At 49.4% G+C, this 18,436-nt stretch overlaps 1 protein-coding gene across 7 annotated transcripts in view; it reads right to left on the bottom strand.

Moving 5' to 3' along the window:
- TDRD7 (tudor domain containing 7) overlaps positions 1-17,757 on the bottom strand; it is a 47,316-nt gene extending 29,559 nt beyond the window's left edge. For 4 of the 7 annotated variants that reach the window (XM_042023566.1, XM_042023569.1, XM_042023568.1 and 1 more), the window contains exons 1-4: positions 17,564-17,755; positions 12,839-13,063; positions 5,456-5,597; positions 4,141-4,354 (exon numbers count right to left, since the gene is read on the bottom strand). In XM_042023566.1, the coding sequence (XP_041879500.1) occupies positions 4,141-4,354; positions 5,456-5,597; positions 12,839-13,045 (563 nt within the window). In that variant the 5' untranslated portion in view covers positions 13,046-13,063; positions 17,564-17,755. Of the gene's footprint in view, positions 1-4,140; positions 4,355-5,455; positions 5,598-12,838; positions 13,064-17,563 lie in introns of all 7 variants that reach the window. The other 3 variants (XM_042023571.1, XM_042023567.1, XM_042023572.1) reach the window with 3 other exon arrangements.
- Between the last annotated feature and the right edge of the window lie 679 nt (positions 17,758-18,436).

The following is an 18,436-nucleotide window of genomic DNA, read 5'->3' as shown; positions in this document are numbered from 1 at the left end:
CAGGAAGTCAAGACCAAGTAGCCCTATGTGTCATCATACTGACTTTTAATCAGAGCATATCCATGAATCAGAATGAGACCTCCCACATTCACATCTCTTCTAAGGAGCATCTTGAAAGATTTAACACTAATTTGTCTCCCCTGCTTTTATGCTGTCCCTGTTAGATTAAACCACTGCTCCTCCCTCAGCTATGGGGTATTACTTGTACCAAAGACCATACTTCTGTTCTGAGTCATGTCCCACTGCACTAGCTGTAAGGACAGGCACTGCCCAGCTCAGCAATTTACAAAAAAGAAGTCGTGCCCAGAAGTCCTAGGCAGAAGCATGTAACTACAAGCACAGCTGCAAAACTTAAAAAGTACAAAAGGAAAGTCACCCACGCAACATCAAAACTTACATTCACACCTGGCACTTGCTGGGTATCTGAAAAGCCTCTTACAACACTTACCTGCATTACAGAAAACCCTCTACTTTCTGTGGGCACAGCTCAGATACCCACACAAAGCTGCAGCAGTCTCTTCGTAGAAAGAAGAGACTGCTATGGCTGCCCATGCAGATTCTGCAAGAAATCCAGGACCCCATTTCTTTGTACATGTATTTACCAGTATGGACAACTCCAAGCTGAACAGATACTCAAGCTAAAAAAGTCCTCTTAATGGAAGCAGACTCAAAAGAGGCTACCACCTTTGCTAGGCAGAAAGCAAAACAATCCTATAAAATAGCCACATGGGTAGTGGAGCCTGTCCTGCTACCCCTGCCTGCCAATAGGAATCCATAGCTGTTGTCTAGTCCCCAGTGCCCCATACACTTGTATCACCTTAAGCCACACATCAGGTAACACAAATGACATTGACTGCAGGGTAGGCCAGCCAGAACCGCAGTAAGGTTTCAGTGAGGAAGAGGGCAGATGTTCCCCGCTTAAGCCAGGCCACGTGAACACCTTGGAAAGGAACCTGGAACAGAGGACTGATTATTCTCTTCTGCGGCATGCAAAAGCTAATTGGATTTGGGATCTTCTCAGTATTAAGAGACTTCATGTAGGGTCTTCCTGTGCTTTCTGCTGGGGTTCAACAGTTTCCCACAACATGGACCTAACACTGGCTTTGAGCCTAGTCATCATCAGTTTTGAGCCCTGCAATCAGACAAGTATCGTGTGATGTGCTGCTTGCTCACACAGATCATGAGGGTCATACATCTCCAACAACGAGATGGAATACAGCCAGACAGTGGCAGGGCCAACATGCTTCCCTTCAGTTTGCAGGTATGGACAACTCAGCTGCTTGCAAGGCCTCATGTTCCTCAGCTGCTAGAAGCCTGCTCCCAGCAAGAGGCCTCGTAGCCACACCAGCAGCCTGGCCCTTCACAAATGCCTGACCAGCCATGCAGCCCTGCCAAGTCCCCACGCGTAGCTGCAGCTGAGCAGCTAGTCATGTCTCACTGCCACACATCACTGCTTCTCAAAGAAGGGGAGCAATGCCCCTCCCAGCCAATTGCCTTACCTTGGTAATGTCCATGCCACCCCAATCTGCTCTTTGGTCCTTGGACAGTGCTATAAGCAGCAGGTCCAGGTGGTGCCCAGCAGCAAATGGCTCCTGCTGCTTCAAGCAACAGTGTCACCAAGCATCTGAACCTGTTCTCATCCACGCTGCTGCCTTCCAGCTTCAAGGATCTCTGCAGTTGGCCTTACCAGCAAAGTCTCTCCCTGCTTCTGAGGGTTTGCAGGTCCACACCAACACAGGATAACTTGAGATACTGCTGCTATAAAGACAAGCCTCTCAGACCCTGCAACAGCATCTGCAAGAAGGCCTTGGACAACTGGAGCTACCTTCAGCATCTCTGTGTTGTCATGTGAGTGTGACAGAATGGGGAAGACAAATATCCTTTTCCCCTTCCACCTAATGCTACACAGTGACAAGCCCCTGAAGCTGTAGTCATGAAAATCTCCAAAAAAAATATCAGAGTGCTACAGAGGCGGGACATAGACTTTGGCAGTCACAAGGGAACCACCATTTGCACCCTCACTGAGGAGCTTCACTACATGATACTGGGTGGAGCACCAATACCTGTCAGCACACAAACAAAATCTGTCACTGGCAGGACATCGTGTCAAGGCAAAGAACACACATATGCTATAGCAGGACAGATGTTCAACAGAAAAGGAAAAAACAGAGATCCCTATGTGCAACCACGAGGGCATGCATGTCCTTTCCTATGATGCTGGTACGTGGACGGGCAGGGTGGGAAACAGAAAGCCAAATACTGCATACAGATAACGTCTCACTCCAAACTGGGAAGTGGGGCAGAGACAGTCTGTCACCTTCAGGACTTGTCTCAGTCAATCTGCGCTGTGAAGGCTCAGCCACTCTCACAGGCCAAGCGCTGGCACCCCTGCTGGAGCAGTGCCCTCAAGTCTGAGCCAGATAACTATGAGGCTGCTGACAGCCCAGCATTTCTGGGGATGCTGCTCACAACTCCACTCCTCTGCATGCTGTTTTTTGAAGTCAGGACCTCCTGGCTCAAAGAAGCTTTCCCTCCTGCAATTCCCAAAGTACAAGCAACTACAACAGCTCAGGAGGTACAAAACGTCCCCAGCAGCAAGAACACTTGCATCTTGCTAGTCCTGATTCAAACTGGCCAAGTTGACACAAATTAATCCAGTCACATGGCCACTATACAACCTTGTATTCAAACAGGAATCTCTCCTCCCCAAACTCTCCCTTCACTATGCTCCCAAGCTAACAGGATAACATTTGGACTCTGCAACAGCACAAGGTATCTTCTCCTCCAAAACTACCTGGGCCAAAGCAGACTCTGCTTGTAGCTTCTCCTACAGTGTAGGGCAGAAAAAGACAACAGAATCAAAAGCAGAACACATAACTAAAAGGAGCTCAGAAGAGACTGTCGGAGATGAACAAAGGTAACACAAGATGTAGCAGACCATATTAGGCATAGCCAGAAAAGGGGTGACATCTACTTAATTTTATTTCATGCATTACAAATCTTTAAGTGCTATAAAATACTTCCTGGCCTTACAGTAACTAACTTGGAGAAAACTCTAAGTGCTCTTTTTGCTCTGCCTGAGGCAAAGTGCCTCTGCCTTTTAGGGAAGCGCCACTTAAAAAAACGCAACTCATCTGCACATACAAAAAAGGGAAGGCCCAAGCACAGCTGCTCTTCAATTTCTGAGTCACAGCAGGACGGCTTGGCACTTCTCTCCTCTGCACAACAGACCCTTGATTGCACATGGAACTCATACAGGTTGACTGAGGCAGGACGTGCCTGCTTTCTGTGGATCTCCCAGAAAGAGCAGGCACCGCGGCAGGATTAAGCTGTTGCGCTGCTCTGTGCCACTTCACAGCTACGCCGCCACTGCCATTTCCATTCAGCGCCAGGCTGACTTCCAACCCAGCCCGGCTTGGAGTCCTCCCCCTGCAGAGGATTACCTCCACAATCACAGCTCCGGTGGACTTAGCACAGCCACAATGAGCAACAGCAAACACTTTCTCACCACCATCAGCTGACAGCCCAGGGCAGCCGAAAACAACACAGAAAGAAATGATGGGGCAGCAGCTGACTAAGCCACCCGGATTAGAGAGGCTCAAACGGGGCTGAAAACCAGCATGTACCGCTAACCCAGCAGAACTGCAGCTCCAGCCCTCATCTCAATTCATCCAAACACGGTCAGGTGGCTCCTGGCTCTGAGCACGCTGAGAAAGGACACAAACACTGACGCTGCAACACAGAAGTCAGGCAAGAGGGAAAGAGCAGTCACCTGCAGACAACCATGACCCTCAACACGCACATCACCTGTCCCTGTGCACAAACTTGCACTGGCCACAATAGCTCCCTCCTGGGCCCAGGCAACAGCCCCACACTCCCTTGCTGTGACACCTTTGGCTGCATTTCCTCCCAGAAGACATGAAAGCAGGCCAAGAGCACAGGCTAGCTATCCAAAAAGGCAAAATGTCATCCATCTCCTTCCTTGGGTACCATCCCACGTTCAGACTTCACCTTCTGCAAGGGCAGGAGCCTGGATTCCCACTGGATCCCAAAAGGCACTACTTGCACGGCAGCATCGAAAGGTCCATCACACTTCATTTCCTCTCACTCGCGCACACACAAACACATGCACACACTGACCTGTTTACCACAGTGACGTGCCTCTGCATGGGGATTTCTTTAGGTGGTCCGCTCCCAGCAGCTGAAGGTAAGGCAGACCGGGCACTCTCCGCAACAGGTTTCACACCTCCACATGCTACTTCTCTGCCTCGGGGCAGGCGAGGAACAGGCCTCTTACTGCCTTCTTCCGGCACACTCAAAGACCGGGGCTGTCGCAAAGTTCCTTTGGGCTTTCCTAAAGAGTTTGCAGATGCATCCATGAGTAGCATTCTCCTCCAGCCAGTCTACCTCCACCTCCCCAGGCACCTCCTGTACTGCCATCCAAAGGGTTTCTTCTCTACTCTGGCTTGTGGGCACCTGAACTCCCACCACACAGCAGAGGTGACCAAGTAACACCGAGAGGGGAACACACCATGCTAGCATTCAGGCCACACTGGGATAAACAAGCTCTTGGTGACTTCACTGTTTATGTGCTGCATGAATTTTGGAGGTCACAAACACTTCCAAGGGGATTGATGTGCAAGACAGTGTATCAACCTGCCTTTATAATCCCTGTCATTAAACTGGAATACGAGCCACCAGTTCAGCTTCCCAACCAGCATCCTTCCAGAAGCAGCAAACACTTCATTACAGACAACAAGGGGGGAATACACACAAACTATGAGACCCACTGTTGCTCCAAGCTGCCAACCTGCAAGCAGATGGGTCTTGCCTGGACTTAATCCTGGGCCTGATTCTGGGCCCAGTTCCACAGTCACACAACAGCACTACAGCGAGGAAAACCTGATGCACACTTTCAGAAATACACTGCTACAGCAGCTTATGCATAAGGTAAGAGGTAAAAAGAGCCAGAAATGGGCATCGGAACTTTTGTGGCACTGTGGCACTGGCATCAGCAACACGAGCCACTGAAACAGCTGCAGTGATGCTGCAGGGACTCCTTCTTACTGTGAGGGCATGGCTCAATTCTCCCACTCCACAATGGGCCAACGCTATCCTTAAAGAACAAGCAGGCTCATTGCCACATTTCTTGCCTGCATCTCAACTGTGTTTCTCACAGAAGCAGGAGCACGTGAAAGTGAAGCCAAGCATCTGCCAAGAACTTTTTTTCCCAGATCACTCACATCTCACATACACATTTGAGAAGGCTTTTCTCTCTGATCACAGCTTTCAGACATAAGCACCCTTTCAAGAACACTCATCCTCCCAGGAGCTCTCCACCTGGACCATGTAACTTATGGCCATTAGTGACACACACTCACAGACAAGGCTTTTGCTGCAGCAGCTACACAGCTCTTTCATAGAGGCAGGCCCTCTAGAGCTGCCTATGGCTTACCTGATAAACTGACTGGAGACGTGTTCTTCAGCCTCATCTGACAGTTCACCTGCCGGACTGTTTTCTTCTTGGAACTCCTCTGTCGGGCTACCAGTTGAGCAACTCGCACAGTTTCACTGCAACTAACAGCATGGCAAATGACCTTGTCGGAGGAGGAAGGGGATAGGGGAAAAAGCAGTCAGTGAGACCCATGCTTACCCACAGCTCCCAGAATCACTTGTATCCCTTACCAAGCCTGTAACTGCTGGATCATGCAGGCCGGCAAGCAGTTGAAGAAAGGCTTCAGCAGCAGACACAGATCTTGGAGACATCACTCTCCTTTTGTGAAACCCCAGAAGAAACCTCAGAAATCAGCAAAGCAGACAACCAGAACCTCTCCATCACCTTTCCACATTAGGTTGCACCCCTCTAAGAAACAGCCTGGTTTCTAACTCACATCCCACAGGCCCACAGTCTTGCTTTTTAACTCTGGGAAGACATGGGGTTGCAGCCTGTCCTTGCTCCTGCTGCCAAGGCTCACTAGAGTCTCTGGCACCACGCTGACCCTGGGGAGCAGAGCTGTCTTTGCCCCACTTACCAAAGAAACTGCACAACCATCCTGGCTGCACCAATCACCTTGGAGGCACTGGGTTGACCCCCAACAACAGCCCAGCCTTGGACAAGCCCACAGCTATCTCCCCACCCAACTTCATGGCATCTTGCCTCAACATCCCCTCACCACAGGCCATCCGTTGGATGGATACAGAAACTTAGCCTTGGCAAGACCCCAAACTGTGTGCCTAGCACGCACTTTGTCTCACAAAGAAGATGCAAGGCCAAACTTTTGAGCCATTCAACTGCTGCAAAGGCAGCTGGATGAGTACTCCTCCAGGACTCCATAAGGACACAGGCAGTCGCCCCAAAAGCATGAAGTTAAAAATGGAAGTCTGTGGTCTCAGCCATGTTCTGTGGTGGTGGCAGAGACTGACAAAGGGCCCCTTTCTCAGCAGTGCCAAGGGGGCAGCACTGCTATCTCACTAGCCATGGCCTCCAACAAACTACCAGAGAGAACAATTTTGCACAGGAGCAGGGCAAGAGAAACTCAGGGGCTCGACCAGCACCTCCGAAATTTAGCAAACAGCAGCTCCAAAAAACATCCTTTCTCACAACCAAGACACGGCAAACAAAGCAGAAAAACAACAAAAGCAAGAGACTGCTGAACAGCAACAGCTTGTTCCAGGGATCTTCTCAAGTCTCCCAGCGTGACCCAAACAGCCCAGGAAAAGATGGGCAATGGATGACAACACCAGAAACCAGGCAACTCCTCCAGCCATGCTCTCCAGCTCATCCTTCCCCCTCCTCTTCCTCCTCCTTTGCTGCACACCCAGCACCTTTGCTGGGCTGGCTCAACACAGAGCCACTGCAGGGAGGGCCTCTCCTTCAGTGAGGCCCTCCCTGTCTTGTCTCCTAGGACAGCTCTCCTAACCCAGGAACTCCTGCTTAGAAATCAGACAGTGTACTGCTGCACAGTCAGCACTGATAAAAACAGCAAACCAGCAGCCTCACCACTGTAGTGATTAAATGCCAGGAATCACAGAAAAATTGAGGCTGGAAGACATTGCTACAGTCCATGTCATACAGCATCTTTGCTCAAAGCGGCATGAACTGCACCTAGTTAGTCAGGTGGTGGAATATCTCCAAGGACAGAGAACTCTCAACCACTCTGGACTTCTCCCATTGTTTAGCCAGCCTCACTGTAAAAAAGTGTGGGGTTTAATGGGTACATGGGACTGCTTTTATTTCATTCTGCTTCTGCCGTCTCTTGTCTGTTCACTGAATACCAATGAGAACTGGAGATGGAGTCTGGCTCCACCTTTTTTTTTACTCCCTTCAACAGACATTAGTACATACGGGTAAGACTCCCCTGAGCTTTCTCTTTTCCAGCACAAACAATTCCTGCTCTCTGATCCCTGCATCAGAGACGTTCCTGCCCCTTCATAATCTTCAGTCATTCAATGAACTTGCTTCAGTGTGTCCATGTCTGTCTTGTTCTGGGAAGCTTAGAACAGGATGTTGTTTCACTGCTGCTGAGCGGAGGGGAATAATCACTCCCATCAGAGTACTGGCAACACTCTTCCTAGTGAATCACAGCATGCTGTTGGTCTCCCTTGCTACAATGGCACACCCGCTGCTCCTTTGGTGAGTTCTGGTGGGTGAACTTTGCACCCACCAGAACTCCAGGGAATTTCTTTGCCAAGCTACTTTTCAGCTGGTCAGCCCCAAAACTATACAGGAACATGAGGTTATTCTTCCCCAGGTGCAGGACCTGGCATTTCCCTATACTGAACTTCACAGTGTTCCTCAGGATGCTCCATTTCTCCAGCTTCTTGAGATTCCTCTGAACAACAAGCACATCCATCTGCTCTATCAGTCTCTCCTGTCATCTACAAATTTGCTGAGGATGATCTCTGTCCCATCACCTAGGTCATTCATGAACATGTTAGACAGCAGTTCCTGCGCATCTACTCCCAGGGCACATCACTTTTAAGTCGTCTCCCAATGGGTTTTGTGCCACTGTTATGGAAGAGGATATTACAAGCCTTATTAAAATTCAGATAAACCACATCCAGTGCTCTCCATTCAACCAATCATCTCATTTTGGAAGGGTATTAACTTGGCTACGTATGATTTTCACTTCATAAATCCATACTGACTTGCCTTCTTAAAAGTGTCTGGAATAGCTTTCCAGGATTAGATGCTCAACAACTTTTGCACAGTTCAACATCAGGCTGATCAGCCTGAAGTTCCTCCTTCCCACCCTTTCTGGTGAAGGGTGGTGCTTTCTTTTAGTCCTCAGGAACCTCCCACAAACTACCATGACCTTTCCAGGGTAACTGACACCTCTGGGTGCACTGCAACAAACCCACAGACTTGTGCACGTTCAGTTTTTTCAAATGTTCCCTATCCTAATCCTCCCCCAAAAAGGCTAAGACTTCCTTGCCCTGCCACTTTCCTCTGGATATTTCTATAGTATCTCTGTATCCCTTCCAGCTCACCCAATTCTGCTTCTTCATCCTGTGTGCATACTTATGATGGCAGATTTAAATCAGAAGCTCCTTCTTCACCCATGTGTACCTCTCCAACCTTGCTTAAGAGAGAGACTTTGTCATACAGCAGCCTGTACCTGAATCATAACCCATCTTGGTGAAAGGTGAACCTGAAATCCTTCACTTTTCACCCTTTCACAGATGGCTGGGCAACAGTTTGAGTACGGATTTGATAAGACTTTAGTGAAGTGAAACACAGCAAAAGGCTGAAGGTCTTAATTTGCTGTACCTTCTTTCTTTTAGTTCTTCTGTTGTCCCTGTATTTTCCTCCCATTGCCTGTACACTTAACCAGCTATTTTAAGGACTTTCTTTGGAAGCACGTTCTCAGAATTGGCAGTGCTTTGGGAGCTGTTCTGTAGGGGATGGCACTTCGTCTTGGTCTTCAAGTTGTTCAAATAATCAATAGTAAATACAGTCTTTCTTAGGCTCATGCATGTTTGTTTGGGGAGGATCTGTACAAGCTTCCCAGGCTGCTTCTCCCTGCTCCCACCTCATGCATGCTTCCTTCTTATGGTTCAATTTTTGTCAGCGCTCCTGCCCCCTTTGCTTTTTTCCCCCAACTGTTGGGACAGACTATTCTTGAAACTGGAGGAAGCAATCCTTGAAAGCCTACTACCTCTCCTGGATCATTCTTCTCTTCAGGAATGTATTCCCTGAGTCTTCCAAGCAGATTCCTGAACAGGCCAAAGTCTACTCTCCCAAAGTCCTGCATTGTTGATCCTACTTTTTCCTTTGTTCCCCTCCTTTCAGGCTCTCAGACACCACCATCTTGCCACAGACAGCGCTCTTCCCAGCCTTTACATCTGCAACTGTTGTTCCTTGTTTTCAAGGACCATGTCCAGCAAAGCAACTCTCCTCATTGATTCATTGCATGTGTCAGGATGCTGAGAGCAGCAGACCCCAGAAACATCCTGGATTGCTCATGCTTGGATGTCTTGTCCCTACAGCAGGTATGGCAGTGGCTGAAGTCCCCTGTGAGGATCAGAGCCTGCAAATGTAAGGCTTCTGGCACTTGTCAAAAGAAGGCATCACCTGCTTTATCTACCACTTCTTTCCACCTAAGACATTCCTAACAGATAGCCACCACGTTGCCCATACACTGCTCTATCCACTACTCATAAGCTCTTGCTGTCTCATCATCTGTCCCAAAGAGAGAGCTCTCAGTGTCCCCACTGGTCCCAAACGTGGAAGGTCTCATGGGAACTCCTCCTACCTACCACTGCAGCACATAACTCCTCAGGCTGTGTCAACCCACAGCAGCATGCTGGTTGTGACAACTCTCCATGACTTCAAATGAGATCACAGCCCTGAACAACACAAAGATCTCCAGTTTTTCCTGGCTGTATCCCAAGCTGTGGACAGTCTTGTACTGGCACTTCAGAGAGGTGCCCAGTTGTGCCCACTTCCAGAAAAGCATATCAGAGCCTTCCTCAAACTCCTAGCTAACAGGAGCGGATGAATGGGATAGATCAACTTGAGCCTTATTCTCAAAGTCTCAATATAAAAGGTTTTTTGTCCCTATACAGTTTATCTTAATTTTATAAATTAACATTTTTTCATCTTTGGTACATTTCAGGTTTTTCCTGTCACTAAATGTTCTAAGTAATTTTCAGCATTTCCTTCCCTTGTTTTCACATCATAGTGATAAAGTTTAACAAAATGGTTTGAATTAGAATGAATTCAGGTGAAAAAAGGGATGGGGTAGATGAGCAGAGCAAAGCAGTCTTCAAAATTTTCCATTTGAAGGGGCTTAATTATTTAAGTCAAAGTTTTCTTAGAGGAAGGTGCAACTACACACGTCTTGTAAATGAATATGAAGCAAAGCAAAGTAAGGTTCCTTGAAATGATGCAACCACCTGTTGCAGGTGCACAGTATTTCAACGAGCCCCCTTGCAGTGTTTTCTGTATACTGAACTTAATTCTCATCTTCTGTGGAAACTGGAAGACATACCTACTGCACGAAGAAAAAGTCATCAGCTTTCATCTTTCCTGCATTCAAGACAACTAAATTAGTGTTCAGTAGCAAGAGCAACAAGGGACAATTTCTATCGCCTTCCCAAAATAATCAGTCTGTTCAGCTTCAGTTACCTAGCTAATATTCACCTCCCACAAATACTTAAGGCAGCATGTAACATGGCACTTTGAGATCAACTTGTATTACTTACTACCTACTTTGTACTATTCCTTTTTGAATGCATTTCTTGTAGTATGCCTTGGACAGCTGCCCTTACAGTAAGGAAAGTCCTTTCAAGACTATCTATACTGCAGTCAGGATCATCAGCTGCTACCAGACCCCTGGATGTGCATGTCTTTGCCCTGCCCCATTATCCACAAAGGGACTAAAGAAGAGGCAAGGGTCTTCACAGACATTTTGGAGGTCAGGGTACTCAGGTGCCATGAAGAGAGACTGGCTGACTGCGTGTTCTTGCAGCAGCCTTGGGTGGACTCTGAGCTACGGTATCAGCCTATAATGGAGCTCAAGTACTCTGGAGAAAGGTGAACAAAGAGCACAGGCTTATAATGACACATAGCCTAGGTCCTGTATCAGGAAACCACATGGCAGCAGTCCCAGGTAGCTTACCAGCCCACATCGGTGCATAATCACACCCGCCACCCTCTGCTTAATGTCTGCCATGGGGACACTATGGACCGTGGCAACAGGAGGGTCATCAAACACCAATGTGGTCTCAGTCTTTGCACATCTCCTGCCTCCCAGGAGTTCAACAAGCTGCTTCAGTCATGCAGAGCAGAGCTGGAACTTCTGAACCCAAGTGAGTCCTCCTCACATACCTCAAGACCCCTGTTTAATCACTTTCTCCTTTTTCACCTCCTAAAGCCACATTTCACTCTCTTGTAACAGCTGCCACAAAGAAGTCACTGCCTCTAGTGCTATCCAAGAGTTCACAAGGTTTTCAGCACACATCGTATTAGTGGATAAACAAGGCTCTCAAGGGAATGGGAGGATACCAGATTACACCCTGCAAGGCCCTAGTTAGAAACAGATGGCTATCTGCCAGAACCACCACGAGGAAGCATTTAATTGCAGGATCACAAATGTTCCCAGACCTGAGGTACCTGCAATCCTGTTACTGATGTAGCTGCAGGTGAAGCAGGCTTTGGAGAAAGGGAAAAAGAATCCCAAACTTGCTTATCTGCTGTAAAAGGACAAATTCTGATGTAAATATGCAGAAAGGGAACCTGTTGCTTAAAAACAGCAACATTTCCAGGTATCAGGACAAAACCCAGGATACCTCTCACCATATTCTCATAACACAGCTAATGAGGGAGAACTGGATCAGGCCATCCTGATCCAGCTGAACAAACAAGGAAGCTCAGCCTTAAGTCCTGTCTCTTCACACCTGCTACGACAGCAATACATAGTGTCAAACATCCACTAGCTTTTTGCTCTGCCCCAGGCTACAAAGACTTCAGGAACCCAGACATAGCTCCAACAAGGGAGAGGCTTCAAGCTTTCCATCCTCTCCAAGTCACACAGCTACACTAGCTGTCAAGAGACACATTCTGACTTCAAACCAGGAAGTCCAGACTATTGGGCAAAGAGGTTTGTGGTCCTAGCAAGCTGCTTCCAAGGTGGCAGCCACCAAGAGACAGGCTAGTGCAGCAAGAGCGAGGAATAAGGGACAACTCTTCTACCACATCAATTCTCTGCTACGATTTGCTTCTCCTCCTTGATCTGTGTGATGACTCTTTATCCCTTGCACGCTTGCCAAGCTGAGACACTGCAACTCTTGCAGCAAGGCACCTTGCTTACATGGGCTCTTCCTCACTTCAGCACGTATTTGCATTCTTGTTGCACTGCAACCCATAACAAACAAGAATCATAAGTCCAAAGCAAGCACTGTCACGCTTATAAGCAACAGCACCTAAGAGTTTCACTGTAGGAAAAAAATAATGCTAAACGCCACTGAGAAGAGATGATTAACACACACAAGTTAACCTTCTTTAACGTCCCAGGAAAAGACACTAATATCTCCTCCGAAGTCAGAAATGCTAAGAAAGGGCCCAGAGCTCTATGGTCACACAAATGATCTTTGCAAACAGAATTCACATTTCCAGGAAAAAGCCCTGCAACTTTACACCTTTTGCATACACAACTCTGCGTCTGGAATGCAGAGGCAGGAAAATAAGGAGCATTTAGTATCTCATGTCACAGCTTCCACTTCTCCCAGAATTAATGCACCATATGCATGCTACAGAAATCCACAGCACAAAAGGAGGTAAAACATTAACACTTTGCAAACACAAATGCCATTCTGAACCATAAGTGATTCTTACCTCTCCCATTTTGTTCTCTTCCATTCTGACCACTCCTGGGATACTCTCCAAGTATCCTTCCAGTGTGTCATATCCTAGGTGCCTGAAGGGAATCAACTCATTGGTCAGGGATCTGTATTCACTCTGAAGTTCTGACAAACGTATGCCATTTTTAAAGGCATGAAGAACAGCTCGCAGAGCTTTTGCAACAAGTTCTGGCTCCTGCATCTTCACCTATACCCCTGCCTCCAAAAGAAAAAAGGGGAAAAAAAGCATTTTTACATACACAGGCTAAAACCACCAGCTTTTATTATTCAAGCTCCCTCCCCCAACAAGCTAGAATTCAGCAACTCCATGGCTCATCTTTGGAGACTGTGATACTTCTGGGCAGACATGTAGGGCCATGGTTGTGCAAGTCAAGCATAACATGGTATGGAATACATGGGGCATGATGTCAAAAAGTGCTGACAAAAGAGCACAGTAGCCATCATGCAGAAGTTCGCTCTGTCAGACAACCACAAGATAGCACATAGCTAGAAGAGGGGCACGGGCTGCTAAGCAATTGACCCACCACAGGCAAGTACTGGATACTGCACCTGGGACAGGGCAATTCTGGTTGTGTGTATAACTGGGGAATGTGAGGCACTCTGGAAAGCAGCCTGGGGGTCCTGCCAATGGGAAGCTGAATATGAGCCAGCAGTGCCCTGGCAGCCAGGAGGGCCACCCATGTCCTGGGGTGCATCAGGCACAGCATCACCAGCCAGGCAAGAGAGGGGATTGTCCTGCTCTGCACTGGGGTGGCCTCACCTCGAGTGCTGGGGCCAGTTCTGGGTGCCACAATATAAGAAAGACACTGAGCTCTTAGAGAGCGTCCAAATGGGGGCAACGAAGACGGTGAAGGGCCTTGAGGGGAAGCCATATGAGGAGTGGCTGAGGTCACTTGGTCTGTTCAGCCTGGAGGAGGCTGAGGAGAGACTTCACAGCAGTTACAACTTCCTTGTGAGGAGGAGGAGCAGACACTGACATCTAGACTCTTGTGACCAGTTAGAGGACCCAAGGGAATGGCCTGAAGTTGTATCAGGGGAGGTTTAGGTTGGGTATCAGGAGAAGGTTCTTCACCCAGAGTGTGGCTGAGCACTAAAGCAGGCTCCCCAGGGAAGCGGCCACAGCACATGGTGTGATTTGTTGAGTCTCCTGCACAGGGCCAGGAGTTGGATTGCAATGATCCTGTGGGTCCCTTCCAACTCAGGATATTCTGTGAGTCGATGACACCTTACCACCTGCAGGGCTAGAACTTCGCCTGAAAGTGAGAAAAGGCACAACCACGACCCCCTGCCACAGCACCCCGCATTCCATGGGGTGTCCCTCTACGAAGGCCATAGCTGCTCCGCCTGCCCCTGAGGCAGCACCTGCACCAATGCCCACATGTCAGCTCCACTATGGAAACCATATGCATAAGGGGCATGCAATCTCTTACCAACAAGTGCACAACACTTCAACTCCACAGACTCTTCAGAGAGAAAACAAAACTTAAGTCCCCAGGCACATGATCCTCTGACACTGGAATTTTGCTCTGGCCTTCTCTTTTTTCAACCTGTGTTGCTCATGTCTGGTAGGGCCATGGGATGCCCAGAGCCTGCCCCAGGGATATGCACTGCATGACCACCCCACTGGGCTCTGCCAGGGCACAGAGCCTTCTCAGCCTCGATCAAGGGACAGGTCTCTTCCGGGAACATGACATGGTGCTTGCTCAGGCCTGCCTGGCGGCCACCTCACACACCTCCACAGCCCCCGGGCACGTCTCAGTGCTCTGTGACACCTCTTGGCTGCTCCCCGAACAGCTCAATGCTCTTTCTGCAGCCACGCTAAGTGGAAGGCCTGAACCTGCCTTTTATCTTTGTGCAATGCATTTCATTCACATCTACAGATTCATTCCATCAGCTCTGAAGAAAGACTGCTTTATCTACCTCACGCTCATGATTATACCCTTACAAATCTCTCATTTATAGACCCCCATCAAGGTACATCATTAGCATAGCTAAGTATCAATCTACTGATACACTCCTTCATACGACATCTCTAACTATGTATGTGCCCTCTGCATGTGCTGCATATAAATATTTTGCTATCTGAGTACTTCCTGGTACAAGGAAGCAGGAGCTGCAACACTGAACAAAATGGCAGCTCCCTCCCACAAAATGGTAGCAGAAACCTTCCAGACAGGCCTCCGGCCCAGGAAGTCTGGGCGGCGCGGGAGGCGGTTTCAAAGCGCGAGCCAGCGCTGCCTAAAGCCCTCCCAGCCCCCAACTCACAGACCTGCACACACTCGGGGCCTCTCCAGGACACCCAGCTACGCCCATGGAACGCTGGCAAGCGCCAGGCACAAGTGCTGCTGGGAGGCTCTCTGCTCCCAGGTGGGCATCCTCCTGCCAGGCGCTCCACAGGGACACTCCCGCCACAGGAACCTCTGCTGGAGGTTGCCACTGGACCAGAGCCACACAGGGCTCTCGCACAACCCGAGAACAACCCTGCTCCCAAAGCGGGTGCTGCACACAGGCTCCAGTCCAGCACTGAGCACAGCACACCGGTGCACCTCAAACACCTCATCTTCACCCCCAGCAACTAATGTGCAACATGAGCAGAGACACTGCTTCGGGAGAAGGCCACCTCACTCTCCTCAAGATGCTCCAGCTCAAGGCACAACACCAGAGTTGCCCACCTCCAGCACACCAAGGCGAGCGACTGCTGCCCATGTACCTGCGCAAGGCTCTCCCAAATCTGCAGTGCGGCCACGAGGGACCCCGTGAAAGGCTGGTCTGCACTGCTCTCTGCAGAAGCGGCCCCTCTCCCATCACCGCTTCCCTTCCTGGGGAAGTCACCCTGGGCAACAACACACCAAGTCCAAAAGGAAGAGAAATCCCAACCCTCAGCACATTTCAGATGCCACCACACACTTCAGCCTCTCCCTTCCTGCACCCAACTTCACCATGGACGGCCCGGCTCTGGGGCCAGGCACGGAGGCACAGCATCGAGTCCTTTTCTGCACCAGTCCTTGAACAGTTTCACTTTATGCACACACAGCACTTTACTAACCCAACCGCATCTCTCGCTCTCTACACTTAGATTTGCACACAGGTACACCCATGTCCCTATACCCATACAGACAGCACTGCCAATACATGGCTTCACACACACACGGTTCCTTAACCCTGCAATTTCTGCCCTTCCTGGTCCAGCGCGTTTCACTGACCGATCCTGCAACAATCCCTCAGCAACAGCTGCCCTCACAGCATCCTCTGCTCAACTACAGGCACAGCCCAGGAGGAGGAGCACATGCTGAGCCTGAACATCTCCACACAGCAATGGGCACATCTACACTGGGCACTTGCATCCTTCTCTCATCCTTCCAGAGACTTTGCAGCTGGTGCACTCATCTTCAAAGAGTGAGAAGATATGGTTGCCACCTGCTAAGAAAAAGACACAGGAGGTTCATACCTGCTTTGGACCCCCTCAGTTTCAAGGTGATGTCATGCACCACAGAATTGTGTAAGTGGTGTAAAGTCCTGATCCACAAAAAAAATCCGAAACACTCAAGCATTAAGAACTACAGCAAAAAATGCAGCTCTGTCTACAACTGTGTTTCAAGCCACATTCATTCATGAGACATGGAAAAATTGATGAGAAACTTTCTGGGGCCTTTTTCTCTACTCTTTTAAATAATAGACCCAGTTTCTTGTTTGGTTAACACGGCTCTTGAGAGTTCTCTTGCCTAAACCTCTTAAGTTCCTCTTCCTGCTCAGGAAAAATTAATTATTTAATTATAATTAAATTATATCCACTACATCCAAAGAGTGATGAAGAAAATTTAAAATAACCTGGGATTGCAGTTTCAAAAGTTGGTTCAAAAGAAGAAATTTCACTAAAAAAAGAAACGGAGGATCGTGGGGGAATGACATCATGTCAGTATCAGACAGGTTAGTTGTATACTAATACAATAGTCGAGTTGTATCAGAAATAGCAAACGTCATATTGTAAAGTCTATCCTCCTAAACTATATTGTAAGGAGTAGTCACGAGGACAAGTTAAACGAGGCGACAGATACTAGGGTACAAAGGTTAAACTGAATCCAGTCTCAACCCACACCTTACAATCTTCCCATTCCTAGTCACCAATTACGCGGAAGACTTGCAAGGCAGTAATGGTGACTACTCCGATACATTAACAGAAAGCTACACAGCTCAGAGTAGCTTCCGACGGTTTTCAAAAATCGTTTTTTAGTTCAGCTGCTTTAACATTAGGTCATTCAGCAGTTATGGCATTTTCCCGGCGGTTCACTGCCTCCAGACAGCAGGACACTTGACTGGAAACAGAGCCCGAGCCGCCTCATCATCACCAAGTCAGCGCACGTCGCTCAAACCACCTCTGCCAGAATCTGAACCGAAACTTTCTTCAGTATGCTCAGAACAGACAATCCGCGCTACGGATAATTAGCCAGGCTACGGAAAAAAGGAAATGCGGACAGGTCTCTCGCAGGGAGGAATGCACCCCCCGGCAGCCTCGCTTTTAGCAGACTACAAACACTCCCCTCAGGAACACAGGTCTCCGAAAGCAGAAAGCATCCACTAACCCACTGAAGACGGGACACTTTCTCTGTCACCGCGCAGACACTGAGGAGGAGTAGCCTCCCGCTGGCTGGCAGCGCCCGTCCCCCCGCGCTGCCTCTCCTCTCAGACCGCGAGGACTTACGCCTGTCGGGGTTCGGCTTCTTCCTCTCCACTTCCTCCACCGGGGGCTTTCAGGCACCGGCCAAAGCGTCTTCCCGCGCTGCTGCCGCAGCCGCCGGAGGCCGGGCCGAAGCCGGGCAGAGCCGCCGCTTCCCTGCGCGGGGCCGGGCACTGAGGGGCCGCGCGGGCGCTCCCACCGCTACCGCCCAACCGGCCCGGGCCGCCCCCTCCCCCCCGCCGCCGCCTCCGCCCCGCCCGCTCCAGCCCCGGGCGCCTGCGCGCCACCCGTGTCCTGCCACGCCCGGGAAGGGCCGCGCGGCCGCGGGAGCGGGGCGGGACTCGCTCGGCCGGGGTCGCACCCTTGCCGCTTCAGGTCGTCGTGCCCTCTTCGCACGGAGCCGGTGAAGCCTTAGTCCTGTCACATGGCTGCAGCCAAAGTCGCCTTCCAGAGGGAGCGGCTGAGGAATAACAGCTCTGTGCTTTTCTTCTGCAGAGATTCAGAGAATGTTCAGGGGTTAGAAAGGACCTTAACGATCATCTAGTCCAAGCCTGCCTGTCATGGGCAGGGACACCTTCTACTAGAACAAGTTGCTCAAGGCCTTATCCAACGTGGCCTTGAACACTGCCAGGGTTGGGGCATCCACAGCCTTCCTGGGCAGCCTGTCTCAGTGTCTCACCACCTTCACAGCAAAAAATTTCCTCCTAATACCTAACCTAAATTTCCCCTTTTTTAGTTTGTTCCTGATTATCCTTGTCCTGCCACTACAGTTCCTGACAAAATGCCTTTTTGACTTCCCTATACAACCCTTCAGATACTGGTTGCAATGAGGTTTCCACACAACTTTGTCTTCTTCAGGTTGAACAGTCCCCAACTTTCTCAGCTTGTCTTCACAGG

Source organism: Corvus kubaryi, unplaced genomic scaffold (assembly GCF_017639235.1).
Source record: "Corvus kubaryi isolate FWS band 111438036 unplaced genomic scaffold, C.kubaryi_AGA036_p1.0 37249, whole genome shotgun sequence".
Classification (NCBI taxonomy): domain Eukaryota; kingdom Metazoa; phylum Chordata; class Aves; order Passeriformes; family Corvidae; genus Corvus; species Corvus kubaryi.
The sequence above is the reverse complement of the archived record's forward strand: the minus strand, read 5'-3'. Positions and strand labels throughout refer to the sequence as shown.